Source organism: Papio anubis, chromosome 5 (genome assembly GCF_008728515.1).
Source record: "Papio anubis isolate 15944 chromosome 5, Panubis1.0, whole genome shotgun sequence".
Lineage (NCBI taxonomy): Eukaryota > Metazoa > Chordata > Mammalia > Primates > Cercopithecidae > Papio > Papio anubis.
In genome coordinates, this window is record NC_044980.1 from 164,959,187 (window position 1) to 164,971,911 (window position 12,725).

General features: G+C 51.6%; 1 protein-coding gene across 2 annotated transcripts in view; it reads right to left on the minus strand.

Annotated features, from left to right (window-relative positions):
* Window positions 1-4: 4 nt before the first annotated feature.
* The window catches only part of SH3PXD2B (SH3 and PX domains 2B), a 118,724-nt gene continuing 106,003 nt past the window's right edge, over window positions 5-12,725 (minus strand). Inside the window, exon 14 of one of the 2 annotated variants that reach the window (XM_031666602.1) lies at window positions 5-6,430. In XM_031666602.1, the coding sequence (XP_031522462.1) occupies window positions 4,889-6,430 (1,542 nt within the window). In that variant the 3' untranslated portion in view covers window positions 5-4,888. The remainder of the gene's footprint in view (window positions 6,431-12,725) is intronic. The other variant, XM_031666603.1, reaches the window with a different exon arrangement.

Below are 12,725 nucleotides of genomic sequence, written 5' to 3' on the forward strand. Positions count from 1 at the left end.
CATCTTCACGATGAAGCTTGAAACCAGTCAAGCACTTTTTTTATTTAAAAAAAAAAAGAAGGAAAAAAGTCTAATGGTAAAGTATATAGCCTATACATGCTACAGCTAGTTGTTCTCACCCCTCCCCTCACATCCTATATACTTGTTTATTTAATGTTTAAAGGAAACAAAAACCACCACCGGAATGCCAATTTGCCAAGAGGGTAGAGTAAGTGTGGGGATCTCCAGCATCATCCTATGAGCAGGCACCAGGTGGTGGGTGGTGCCCACTGTTCCTGGAGGGAGGTAAGAAATGGCCTATTACTTGGAAGCTCCCCAAAGCAGGAAATGTGGGTTGTAGTCAGGGTGGCCACAGTTTATCATCACCCCTCTAAGTGAAAGGGGCGTTAACAATAATTACACGGGCACAGAGGCATACATGGGCACACACTGGGGTAAAATGTGGACACCATCGTTGCATTAGAATTGCTTATTGCTGATGTAAGCCTGGTGGGGGCACCTTCTCTTTTACATGAATAGGACATCTGAAAGTGAAGGCTACTGGCTGTGGCACTGTGTTTTGCCTCTTTGAGGACAAAAGAGGTTGAGCCCCTCATCCCTGATTGGAGCTAAGGCGGCTTACTTTGGAGTCGAGGATAGAAACGGGAAGATGGAATGTTGAAACATGAGGAGGAGCTCGACAACTTGGCAGGATAGCACCAGAAACCAGATGCCACCCCATGGAACTGGGCAGTCCAGTCTGTAGAAAGGTGCTCTGAAGGAGGTCCACGAGCAGGCAAGGATTGTGGAGCCTCCGGTTCTAGCTGTGCAGCTCTGCCTGGGACCCTCATGGAAACTTATTCTAGTTAGGAGCAATTCCTCCAGGCCAAGGGAGGGCGCCCTGCACCCTCAGGCCTCGATGCATGTTGCTGTACCTCTCATCAGCCCACTGTCTGACATGAGGTCATCTTTGGTCTGTGGTGAGGTATGGGTGTCTGCAGTCTACACAAAAGCCTTGCAGAATGGGCCTGGACAACCCTTGGGAGATAAGACAGCCACACATGGCTCAGGCTGTTAGGTGTCCACTGTCACAGTCCAAAGAGAAGTGTACGGCCTCCAAGAGGGCAGCTTAACCCAACATGGAAGACTTGGGCACGATGAAAGGACGGGGGCCCAGCTATGAATGTTTTTGTTCTTGATGTCAAGTTGCCAGCTATTGGAAGGCAGGAGCAGTTTCTTCTTTTTCCCCACTCTGTGCTGGATACTTGGGAGAGGTGAAATGAATACCACACTGTCCACTCCTCAGCCTAAGGTCCTTCTCAAGTCCTGGCACACTCAGCATTTGCTCTTTAACATGGCATATGTTCCCCCGTTTTCTACCTGGTAATGAAATCCTCAGTGGGCGCAAACATTTTAGGGCCAAGAACATTGCCTTGGAAATTGATTCTATGGCGTGGCCTCATGGCAGAAGTTTAAAATGACTACCATGACTTGGCATGGGCTCCAGCAATCCCCCAGTAGGGAAGGGCCATTAAAAGTGGTTTAAGCTGGAGTTCAGCTCTCCCCAAGTCTCAGCCAGAACGACATACACCCACCAATGGCAAAGAAAGATTCTGAGCAAAAACTGTGAGCAAAGGCCTCTTTTATCAAGAGGTGGTCCTAAGACTCAGATTTTCCAAATTTTTGGAGGTACCACAAGCTGTCCATTTGCCCTGGGATGTAAGGTAAAGTAGTCATCACAATTGCAGTAATAAGCAGGGGTGAGGGGAAGAAAAAAAAAATATCTGCCCACCTTTTGGGCTGCCATTTGGCCTGTGACCTACTGAAATGTGTGACCAAGGGGTGGAGGGAAGAGACACAAATTCAGAGGGAGGGTCACTTGATTCCCTGGAAGCTCTCAGAGAAAAATTCATGGGCACGAGGGACAAAGAAACAAACAAGCAAACAAAAAAACCAAACAAACCAAAACTCGAGATCTGAGTCCCAGCTTGGCTACTATTTAGACAAGGCTGGGGTATGTGACTTCTCCCTCTGAACCTTAATTTTCTCACTATAGATCAGGGCTGGTCCTATCCGCCTCACAGGGTTGCCGTAAGGATTAAAGGAGGACGTGTGTTTAGGCACGGGTCACCTGCCTGGTGCTTGGCACAGCTGTCATGATGGGCCTGGACACTTTCTAGAGCCATGACTCCAGGGGAGTTCTGCATATGCGCCATCAATTGCTCACAGAATAGTGACCACAGTCCTGGATGGGGTAAACCTAAGTCCCCAGGCAAGGACAGCTAGGAGAGTGACTAGCCACCCCGACCCACCTACTGCCTGGGGAAGTGTCTACCATTGCAGGAAAAGGAGCTGGATACAGACATCCTCAGGCCATAGATACGACCCGAGGAGAGAACAGTGAACAGACAGGAATGTGACTTCAGTACCTATAGTTCATGTCAGAATAATAATTATCATCATAGCAAAAGAGAAAGGCAGATTCTTTCATTTGCAGGAAAATTTTCTGCCTAGAGGAAGTCAGGGCAAGTCTGTTCCTACCCAGCTGACCCCTGGGAGAAAGGAATGAGGCAAGAGAGAAACTCCTTCAATGAAATCAGCAGACAGGACCTAAAGCTCCTCCAGTCAGGGATGGAGCCACACACATCCCGGTCTACTCAGAGCCTAGCACAGAGTAGGCACTCATAATATATCTGAAAATGTCACTGAAAGCCAGAGAGCAAATCAGAAAAAAAAAACCCGTGAGTTTTGTCTTTTGAAATGTAGTCAAATCTCACATAGCTTCACGAAAGTTGTTTAAACCAAAGTAGATTAAGAACTCAGGAAAACTGCCATGGGGCCTCTCTCAAGGGAGAGGACCCTCGAGTGATGGCAGCCCTTTCCCACCTCCCTTCTTCCCCTGGCTGCCATCTGCCCCCAAGGTTCTGGGCACAGGGCCAAGTGGCAAGTAGGCCCTGCAAGAAGTGCCCCAGGGCCCTGCCCAAGCCTCTCTGGGGAACGGGATTGCAGGCCGACTGGAGGAAGGGACTAAAGATGCTACAGGTGATCAGAGGAAGCTCCTTCTCATGCAGAAGCAGCCAGCGCCCACACGATAGGGGATGGAGCTGGGAGGTGGGGCAGAAGAGGGCTGTTGGAGCAAAGCTTTGGCACTGCAGGTAGACAGTGAGCAGACTCCCAAAAAACTGGCTTTGTGGGTCCAAAAGTATCTCAGCTGATGAACACTGTGAACTGGAGATCTCTGGGGCAGGACCGGGCAGGGCAGGGCTGCCTTGGTCAGGTAGAATGGGAAGGGGTTCTGCTCTACTCTTACTCTGGGCTGGGAACTAGAAATGCTGGGTCCTGATTTTGCTTCTGCAGTGACTTAGCCATGCCTCTCCAGGCCTCAGTTTGACAGATGACCACATCTGCCCTGGGTTTCTTCCAGGCAGAAAACAGATTTGGCAGTGCGTGAAAAAGGAGAAAACATTACAAATGCCGGAGAGGCACAGGAAGCAGCTCTGCCTGGTCCTTGGTTCCCTGCCTCCCTCTGGGACCGCTGCATGCTATGCCCAGCCCCTTGAGGCTGGCCCGCGAGGCCACCTCAGCTCCTGTTGCTCCATAAGCTCTGTTTGCCAGGGGGCAACAGCTTAGAAGCAGGGAACAGGGCTTGGCGCCAACCACCAGGACCCTGGCATTCTCCTGTCATGGAGACACAGCTGTTGAGTCCAGGGAAGCCTTTGGTATACGCTGGAGGGATGGTGGGTGTGGCAGCAGCCACGAATGCCCCCTCACCCCCACCACAATGAAGTCACTTGGCCACCTGCTCCTGGCACTTAGCCAGCTTCTCTCTCTTCCCTGCATGGTTTGCCTTTTGCAGAGGGGAGGGAACAGGCACTGAAGTCAGGCAGGCCTGGACTCAAATCCTCTTCCCTCTTCTTCCTGGCTGGTATGTCCTTGGGCACACAGAGCCTGAGTTTCCTCATCTATAAAGTGGGTATAGTATCACAAGGGAGGGTTGTGAATGCAAAGCGCCGAGTACAGTGTTTGGCACCCACGAAGCACTCAGCAAAGGGATGCTGACAAGGGCACGACGCGTGAATGGGCCTCTTACTCAAACGAACTTTGAGATTCTTGCCTTAGGTAGGCAGAAATGAAATGCTCCAAGTTGGGGTGGGAATTCTCATTGAAAAGCCCTGGAGGGACTGGAGCCTGCAGCAGGAAAGTGCAGCATACGGCGGGGGCTGCAACCACCCTTCAGGGCTGATCACGGTCCCAAGAAAGAAGGTGAGAGGCAGGGCGGCTGAGTGGACCTCCAGGCCCACTCCTGGGGGAGCTGCATCCAGTGGAACCTCAGAGGCCCCTGGGCCTGAGGCCTTGGGGAAAGGGACATTTTCCCTGGGACTGGCAATGGAATGGACTTCTTCAGGATGAAGTTCCTCCTGGTACCAGGCAATTCAGAAGAGTGAATATAGTCTCTGGGCTTTTAGAAACACGAAGAAGTTGGAGCAAGTCGTCATGGACTGGGCGGGCTGCCCCTTACTGTGCCATGTCCAAGCCATGAGAGACCCTTGCTGGAGTTTCTCCAGGCGATGGGATCCAGTCCTGGAGGCCTTGGAGAGTCCCGGTCCCATTGTCGGGTCACAATGCCATTGGCCAGGAGGAGTTCTCTTAAGGCAGGGATGCTGACATGGACAGAAAGCAAAGGCCGTGGGTTCTGAGCCTCCAGCGATGCTGTGATAGGAGGGATCAGACCCAGGGGCGCCCGAGGTGTCCGAAACTCACTCTCCACCCATGGGAGGCAAGAAGTCACAGTACCCCAGAGTCTGTCTGCCTTGGAAGCTGTGTGGAGAATGATAAATTAAGAGGCGTATTAAATATGTGGGTAGAGCCAGCAAGGACCAGCGGGCCCTCTAGGCAGAAAGGGCGTCGGCTATGGCTTCTTTCGGAGATAGTTGGAGGGAATCCACCCCTCCCACGAAGGGGCTCCGCTCAGGACCTGGCAGAACCACCAGCCACTGCTGTTCTTCTCCCGGACTTCAAACACTGTCCCTTCCTGGAAGCTGCTGGTGTCTTTGTCTCCTTCAAAGTCGGCCACGGCCACATACAAAGAGTCCTTCAGGCCGTCGGCACTGGGGACAGCGGCTGCAGCTGCTTCCTCCCTGTTTTCTCCAATCTTGCCGGTCCCCCGTGGCCCCAGGCTGCCTTTGCCTCGCGTGTCATCCTGGCCCCCCAAAGAGTTGGAGAGAAAAGGTTTGGCTTTTGGAGGGACGAGGAGAGCACGCCCCGGGGTGGGAGCGGCCCTGCTTTCGTGGCCTTCACACTGTGGACCTCTGACCTCTGGGAGGGGCCTGGATGACGAAGAGGTTTTCTTGGGGGGAGGTGGTCTCCGGGGTGGGACCACAGGTCTCTGCTGCGGAGCCTCCTGGAGAGGAACAGGCACGCTCTTAGACACAGGATCTGTGGTCTTGGCTGGCCTCGGAGGGGCTCTGCAGGAAATCTCTTTTGGGCTGAGACCATCCTGTTTGCCCGTCCTGTCCTGGGCGCGGCCAGACCCCTCTCCTGGGAGGAAGCTTCGGCTGAAGGCCACGTCTTGGCCCCCCACTGCCTGGGGGCCCTCCCCATCCAACAAGGACTTGTCTTGGGACTTGGCAGGCCTGAGCTTACTCCTGAGGTTGCAGATGTCGACTTGGTCTTCGCCCTGAGGTGGCTCTGTTTTGGGGGAAGGAGTTGGTTTTGGCCTAACCTGAGGTCTGGACTTCAAGAAGGGATTCTGGGGAGTGGCGTCGGGCTTCTCCTCCGGCAGGTCAGTTTTGGATTTGGAGATGGGCCGGAGGTTGGGCTTCTTCACTTCCTTGGCCAGCACCTTGTGGCCACACTCCAGCCCCATGTCATTTTTCAGCTGGAACAGTTTGCTTTTGTCAGGTTTGGGCTCTGGCCTCCTGCCGTCCCGGGCTGGAGGGGTGTGTTTGGCTGACATCATGGGCAAAATCATGCCGGGAGGCTTGGGGGCGGGGCCCCGGAGCTGCTCTGTCCTCTGCCGCTCCCGCTCCAGCAGCTCCCCCTCCGACTTGATGATGGATTCTTTCCTCGGAGGGAGGCTGGGCTTCTCCTCCATGTCGGGGTCTGAGATCTCCTCATAGCCTGCTGACGCAGACATGTCTGAAGACGCCTTCCTCAGGACCTCCTTACCGCCCTTCCAGTCTTTAGACCATGGCGACCCTGAGTCCATGGCACCATGCGGTGCGTCAGGCAGGGGCCGGGAGGGGCCCGTGGCTTCGCTGCCCGTGTTGTTCTCCAGCGCTGCTGCTTCCCCCAGCCGGAGCTGGGTCACCTCGTGGGGCAGGGGAGCCAGAAAGTTGGGTCTTGACGCATTGCTGGTCTTCTTGTATTTGTCAATGAAGGTTGCCGGGGCCCACCCTTCCTTATCTTCAATCTGAATGTACCACCAGCCACTCAAGTTTTTCTCGATCACCTGCAAGGGAGGATAGACAAAGGCACTTGGGTACGATGCCAGCGCCAGCAGACGAAGTGGTTTGGGAGAACCCACGTGTAACTGGAGCTCTGGAAGCTGCCACTGTGTGCTCCGCAGCTCCTCTGGCAAGGTCTACAGGGGACCACCAGTGGAGACGTGACCATGTTCTGGGAATATCTCAGATGGGGGTAGATTCTTGTCAGACCGGATTCCCCCCAAAGCAGTCCATGAGATGTGGACTTGGGTATAGGTACTTAATTTGAGAGTTGGTACTAGGAAATACATGTAAGGAAGTAGAGAGAGAAAGAAGGGAAGGGGAGAGGCCGATTATGAGCAAGTTACTGCTCTGGGCCATGGGGACTGATCTGCCAGGGACCCTCTGAGAGACCACAAAGAGAATGCCTCAGAACGGTGCCTCTGGGGATGCGTGCATTTATCTATCGACTCCCGGCCCCTCCCTACCCAGGGTATTTAACTCCTCTCCCCTTCTGGGAAGCTGTTGGCTTGCAGGGACGTGTGTGTAGGTGCAGGGGGCTTCAGGTGGATCAGGGGCACCGGCAGCGTCTGCTACAATTCTAAAGACAAGGCAGAAGTCAAAGCTACCTTTGATCCTGGCTTCTTTGGCTGAGCATCGGATGAAGAAGTTAGCTGGTATTTATAGAGGCCACAACATATGAAAGATACCTACCTTTTTTTTTGAGACAGAGTCTTGCTCTGTCACCCAGGCTGAAGTGCAGTGGCATGATCTCGGCTCCTTGCAACCTCCGCCTCCGAGGTTCAAGCGATTCTCATGCCTTAGTCTCCCAAGTAGCTGGGATTACAGGCGTGCACCACCACACCTGGCTAATTTTTATATTTTTGGTAGAGATGGGGTTTTGCCATGTTGGTCAGGCTGGTCTTGAACTCCTGGCCTCAAGCGATCTGCCTGCCTCGGCCTCCCAAAGTGCTGGGATTACAGGTGTGAGCCACAGTGCCTGGCCTGAAAAATACCTATCTTTGAACACAGGAATCACACTCAGCTCAAAGAGATGCTCGTGTTTGTATACAGGGGACCTGGAGCTGGTGGAGTACAGTAGATTTTCATCTTGTCCCTACTTCCCTGTGGGATACACGCCTGTTGGATGGAATGGTGGCTGGAATCACCCATGTTGTTGAAGATCTTGTTCTCTGTCTGTTTTTTGTCCAGCACCGCGTGGCTGAATTCACACAGGTGAAAGGTGTGCTCGCTATTACGGGCTGAATTGTGTCTCCCTACCCAAATTCATATGTGGAAGCCCTAACCCCCATACCTCCAAATGTGACTGTATTTGGAAATACGGCCTTTAAAGAGGTGGTGAAGTTTAAAATGGGTCACTAAGGTGGCCTGAGTTTGGATGTATGTCCCCACCCAAGTCTCATGTTGAAATGTGATCCCCAATGATGGAGGTGGGGCCTGGTGGGAGGTGTTTGGGTCATGGGGGCGGATCCCTCATGAATGGCTTGGTGTCCTTCCCATGTTTAAAGTGTGTGGTGTTTCCCTGCCACTCTCTCTTGCTCCTGCTCTCGCTACGTGACGCGCCTGCTCCTGCTTTGCCTTCTGCCATGAGTAAAAGCTCCCTGAGCCTCCCCAGAAGCCAAGCAGATGCCGGCACCATGCTTTCTGTACAGCATGCCCAACTGTGAGTCCAGCAAACCTCTTTCCTTTATATATCACCCAGTCTCAGGTGCTTCTTTTTTTTTTTTTTTGAGACGGAGTCTCGCTCTGTCGCCCAGGCTGGAGTGCAGTGGCCGGATCTCAGCTCACTGCAAGCTCCGCCTCCCGGGTTCACGCCATTCTCCTGCCTCAGCCTCCCGAGTAGCTGGGACTACAGGCGCCCACCGCCTCGCCCGGCTAGTTTTTTGTATTTTTTTTTTTTTAGTAGAGACGGGGTTTCACCGTGTTAGCCAGGATGGTCTCGATCTCCTGACCTCGTGATCCGCCCGTCTTGGCCTCCCAAAGTGCTGGGATTACAGGCTTGAGCCACCGCGCCCGGCCCAGGTATTTCTTTATAGCAATCCAGGAATGGCCTGATACATGGGTCCTAGTTCAATATGACTGATGTCCAAATAAGAAGAGGAGATTAGAAAACACACAGGGACTGAGGGACGCCCACATGAGAAACAGCGAGAAGGTGCCATATGGAAGCCAGGGAGACAGGACACAGGAGGAACCAAACCTGCTGACAGCTTGATCTCGATCTTCTGGCTTCCCCAACTGTGAGACAATAAACTGCAGTTGTTTAAACCACCCCATGTGGTATTTTGTGATGGCAGCCATCGCAGATGTACACTGCAGTTCCCTGGTAGGCTCTCTCTGGACTCGGAAGATCTGATGAACGCTCATGACACCCTGTGAGTTGGGAACTGTCACTTCATTTTACACATGCAGAACCGAGCCTCAGGAGAGCTGAGGAACACACAGTGGGTCCTGTAGAAAGCCCGTCGATCGGAGGAGAGTCAAAGGTAGGGGGGTGGGCTTCAGAGTCACCTAATCTTGCCTCTCAGAAAAGAGACCTGTGGCCGGGCGCGGTGGCTCACACCTGTAATCCCAGCACTTTGGGAGGCCGAGGCGGGTGGATCACGAGGTCAGGAGATCGAGACCATCCTGGCTAACGTGATGAAACCCTATATCTACTAAAAATACAAAAAATTAGCCGGGCTTGGTGGCCAGCACCTGTAATCCCAGCTACTCAGAAGGCTGAGGCAGGAGAATAGCATGAACCCGGGAGGCAGAGCTTGCAGTGAGCTGAGATCGCGCCACTGCACTCCAACCTGGGCGACAGAGCGAGACTCTGTCTCAAAACAAACAAACAAACAAACAAACAAAAAACCAAACCCCATCGATCGGAGGAGAGTCAAAGGCAGAGGGGTGGGCTTCAGAGTCACCTAATCTTGCCTCTCACAAAAGAGACCCCTGGCCAGGGGTGGTGGCTCACACCTGTAATCCCAGCACTTTGGGAGGCCGAGGCAGGTGGATCATCTGATGTCAGGAGTTCGAGACCAGCCTGGCCAACATTGTAAAACCCTGAGTCTACTAAAAATACAAAAAATTAGCTGGGTATGGTGGGATGCGCCTGTTATCCCAGCTACTTGGGAGGCTGAGGCAGGAGAAACGCTTGAACCTGGGAGGCAGAGGTTTCAGTGAGCTGAGATCGTGCCGTTGCACTCCAGCCCGGGCGACAGAGCAAGACTCTGTCTCGAACAAACAAAACCAAAAACAAAAAAGACCCTGCTTGGAAAGGGGCTGTGTCTGGGGTGAGAAACTGCAGAAGGAGCAAAGATGGCTGCAGGCACTTTGTGGCCTTTCTGGGAGAGGGATGGCAGCCACAGACTCAGCCGCCAGGACGCAAATGCTGGGCTCCTGGGCCAGCAGTCCTGGGTTCTAGTCTTGGCTCTACCACTTACTGCCTGAGTGGCCTGGGACAAGCCACATGCCTCAGATTCCACATCACAGAAGGAAAATGATAAGAACAATTTAACACCCACTTGTAGAATTTTTGAAGCCACAAGAGCTAATGCATACGACAGCCCTTGATAAATGCTGTGCACTTGGTAAACGCTCCTGTGATTAAATTAGAGTGGAGATCACTGAGCCAGCGGGATGCACTTGACAGGCAGCACTTAATGAGTCCCACTGGAATCTCCAGGGAAGGCCACTGATAAATGTAAGCTCTTTATGTGAGGATGACCGGCATCTTATCAACACTTGGTAGCTCTGGTAAAAATTACAGGCCACGCTGGGCATACAAGTCATTGTCAGCACATCCATGAATTCAACAACACTAATACTGAAGTCTGATGTGAGGAACTGAAACTAGGGTAATCAATATTAGACGTATCAGTAAGATTTGTCAAGGTTACATTCCTTGCAAAGTATTGTGGTAGAAGTTCTGAACATGTATGTTCTGAATCATGATGAATGGGCATTTTCGTTTACCAGAGGGAAGCCAAGAGCTACTATGAATAAAAGCAAATGCAAGATCAGAAGCTGGGCACGGTGGCTCATGCCTGTAATCCCAGCACTTTGGGAGGCTTAGGCGGGCAGATCACCTGAGGTCAGGAGTTCGAGAGTAGCCTGGCCAACATGGTGAAACCCTGTCTCTACTAAAAATACAAAAAAAATTAAATGGGCGTGATGGCGGGTTCCTGTAATCCCAGCTACTTGGGAGGCTGAGGCAAGAGAATCGTCTGAACCCAAGAGGCAGAGGTTGCAGTGAGTGAAGATAGCGCCATTGCACTCCAGACTGGGAAACAGGGCAAGACTCCACCAAAAAAACAAAACAAAACAAAACAACAACAAAAAAATCACAAGAATGAGGGGAAAGATAAGAGTGTGGGCTTTAAAAGCAGACAGACCTGGTTTCAAATCCCAACTCCATTGCTTACTAGCTGTGTTACTAGAGGCAATTAATTTACCTAACCCCTCTGAGTCTCATCTATAAAATATGCTGATAGAAAAAAACAAAAAAACAAAAAAACACCAACCAACCAACCAACCAACCAACCGCATGCTGCTGGTACTGACCTCTTGGGACTTCTGTGAAGATTAGTTATCAAGGAGGTAAGGTACCTGACACAGAAGAGGTGCCTATATCATCCTCATCCTCCTCCTCCTCCTCCTCATCCTCCTCCTCCTCCTCATCCTCCTCATCATCCTCATCTTCATCATCCTCATCCTTCTCATCATCCTCATCCTCATCTTCATCCTCATCATCATCATCCTCATCACTCTCATCATCCTCATCCTCATCATCTCCTCATCCTCATCATCATCCTCGTCCTCATCATCCTCATCCTTGTCATCATCCTCATCCTCATCATCATCCTCATCCTCCTCCTCCTCCTCATCACACATCCTGAAGATAAATAGCCTAGACAAGTAACTAAGGTGTTTCTAGTAGCCCTACTGCTAGAATGCTGTGGTTCCATTAATGAATTTTGAAGGCTAAGATAATGTTGCAATGAGCCAGGAAGCAAAATTGGAGAAGAGAAAAACAGAGCATACGGATCTATCATAAGAAAAAAACATCTAGCCAGGTGCAGTGGCTCACACCTGTAATCCCAGAACTTTGGGAGGCTGAGGTGGGCAGATCACCTGAGATCAGGAGTTCAAGACTAGCCTGGCCAACATGGCAAAACCTTGTTTCTACTAAAAATACAAAAATTAGCCACGCGTCATGGTGGGTGCCTGTAATCCCAGCTACTTGAGAGGCTGAGGCGGGAGAATCACTTGAACCTGGGAAGTGGAGGTTGCAGTGAGCTGAGATTGAGCCATTGCACTTCAGTCTGGGCAACAGAGGAGCAAAGCTGTCTCAAAAAAAAAAAAAAAACAAAAAGGAGATGATGTCTCAGATGACCCTTACATTGTGATACACTAGGCACTCAATACATGTGTATAGAAAGAATGAGTATGAAGGGGCAGGTTTTTTGTATAATGGATTAAAACATAATTCAGAATTTTCCCAAATCTTATCCCTTTAGCCCTTGACTCAGATAATAGCAAAGTGAAAACATAAAAGGATGTCCTTCTAGTGAAACATCAAGATACGTCAACGTCTCTGGAAGCAGAGACCAGAGGATGCAGAACTAGTCTCTTGACTGTAGTACACAGCAAGGCCTGGGCCAGATGTTGTGCCTGGTGGGGCTGCTGGCAAGGAGGGAAGGAAAGAGAAGAGAAGGAAGGAAAGAGGATGAAAGAAAGGAAGGAGGGAAGGAAAGAGAAGAGAAGGAAGGAAGGAGAATGGAAGAAAGGAAGGAGGGAAGGAAAGAGAAGAGAAAGAAGGAAGGAGGATGGAAGAAAGGAAGGAGGGAAGGAAAGAGAAGAGAAAGAAGGAAAGACGGAAGAAAGGAAGGAGGGGAGGAAATAGAAGAGAAGGAAGGAAGGAGGTAAGGAAGGAGGGAGGAAGGAGAGAGGAAGGGAAAGAAGGAGGGAGGGAAGGAGGGAGGAGGGAGAGAGGAAGGGAACGAAGGAGGGAGAGAAGGAGGGAAGGAAGAAGGGAAGGAAAGAACAAAGGGAGGAGGGAGGAGGAAGGAAGAAGGGAGGGAAGGGAAGAAGGAGAGAAGGAAGAAGGGAAGGAAGGAGGGAAGGAAAGAATGAAGGTGGGCAGACAGGCAGGCTATAGTCCTTCCTGGAATACAGCCAGGAAGGAAGGGAGGGGCCCTAGAGAGGTACGCTGGAGTGAACTGATCAGTGGTGCCCACTGCCCTGGGCCGTCAGACAGTGCTCTGTGCCAGGAACCAGAGCTGTGTTCTTTAAAGGAAAGGGGAGGGTGATGAC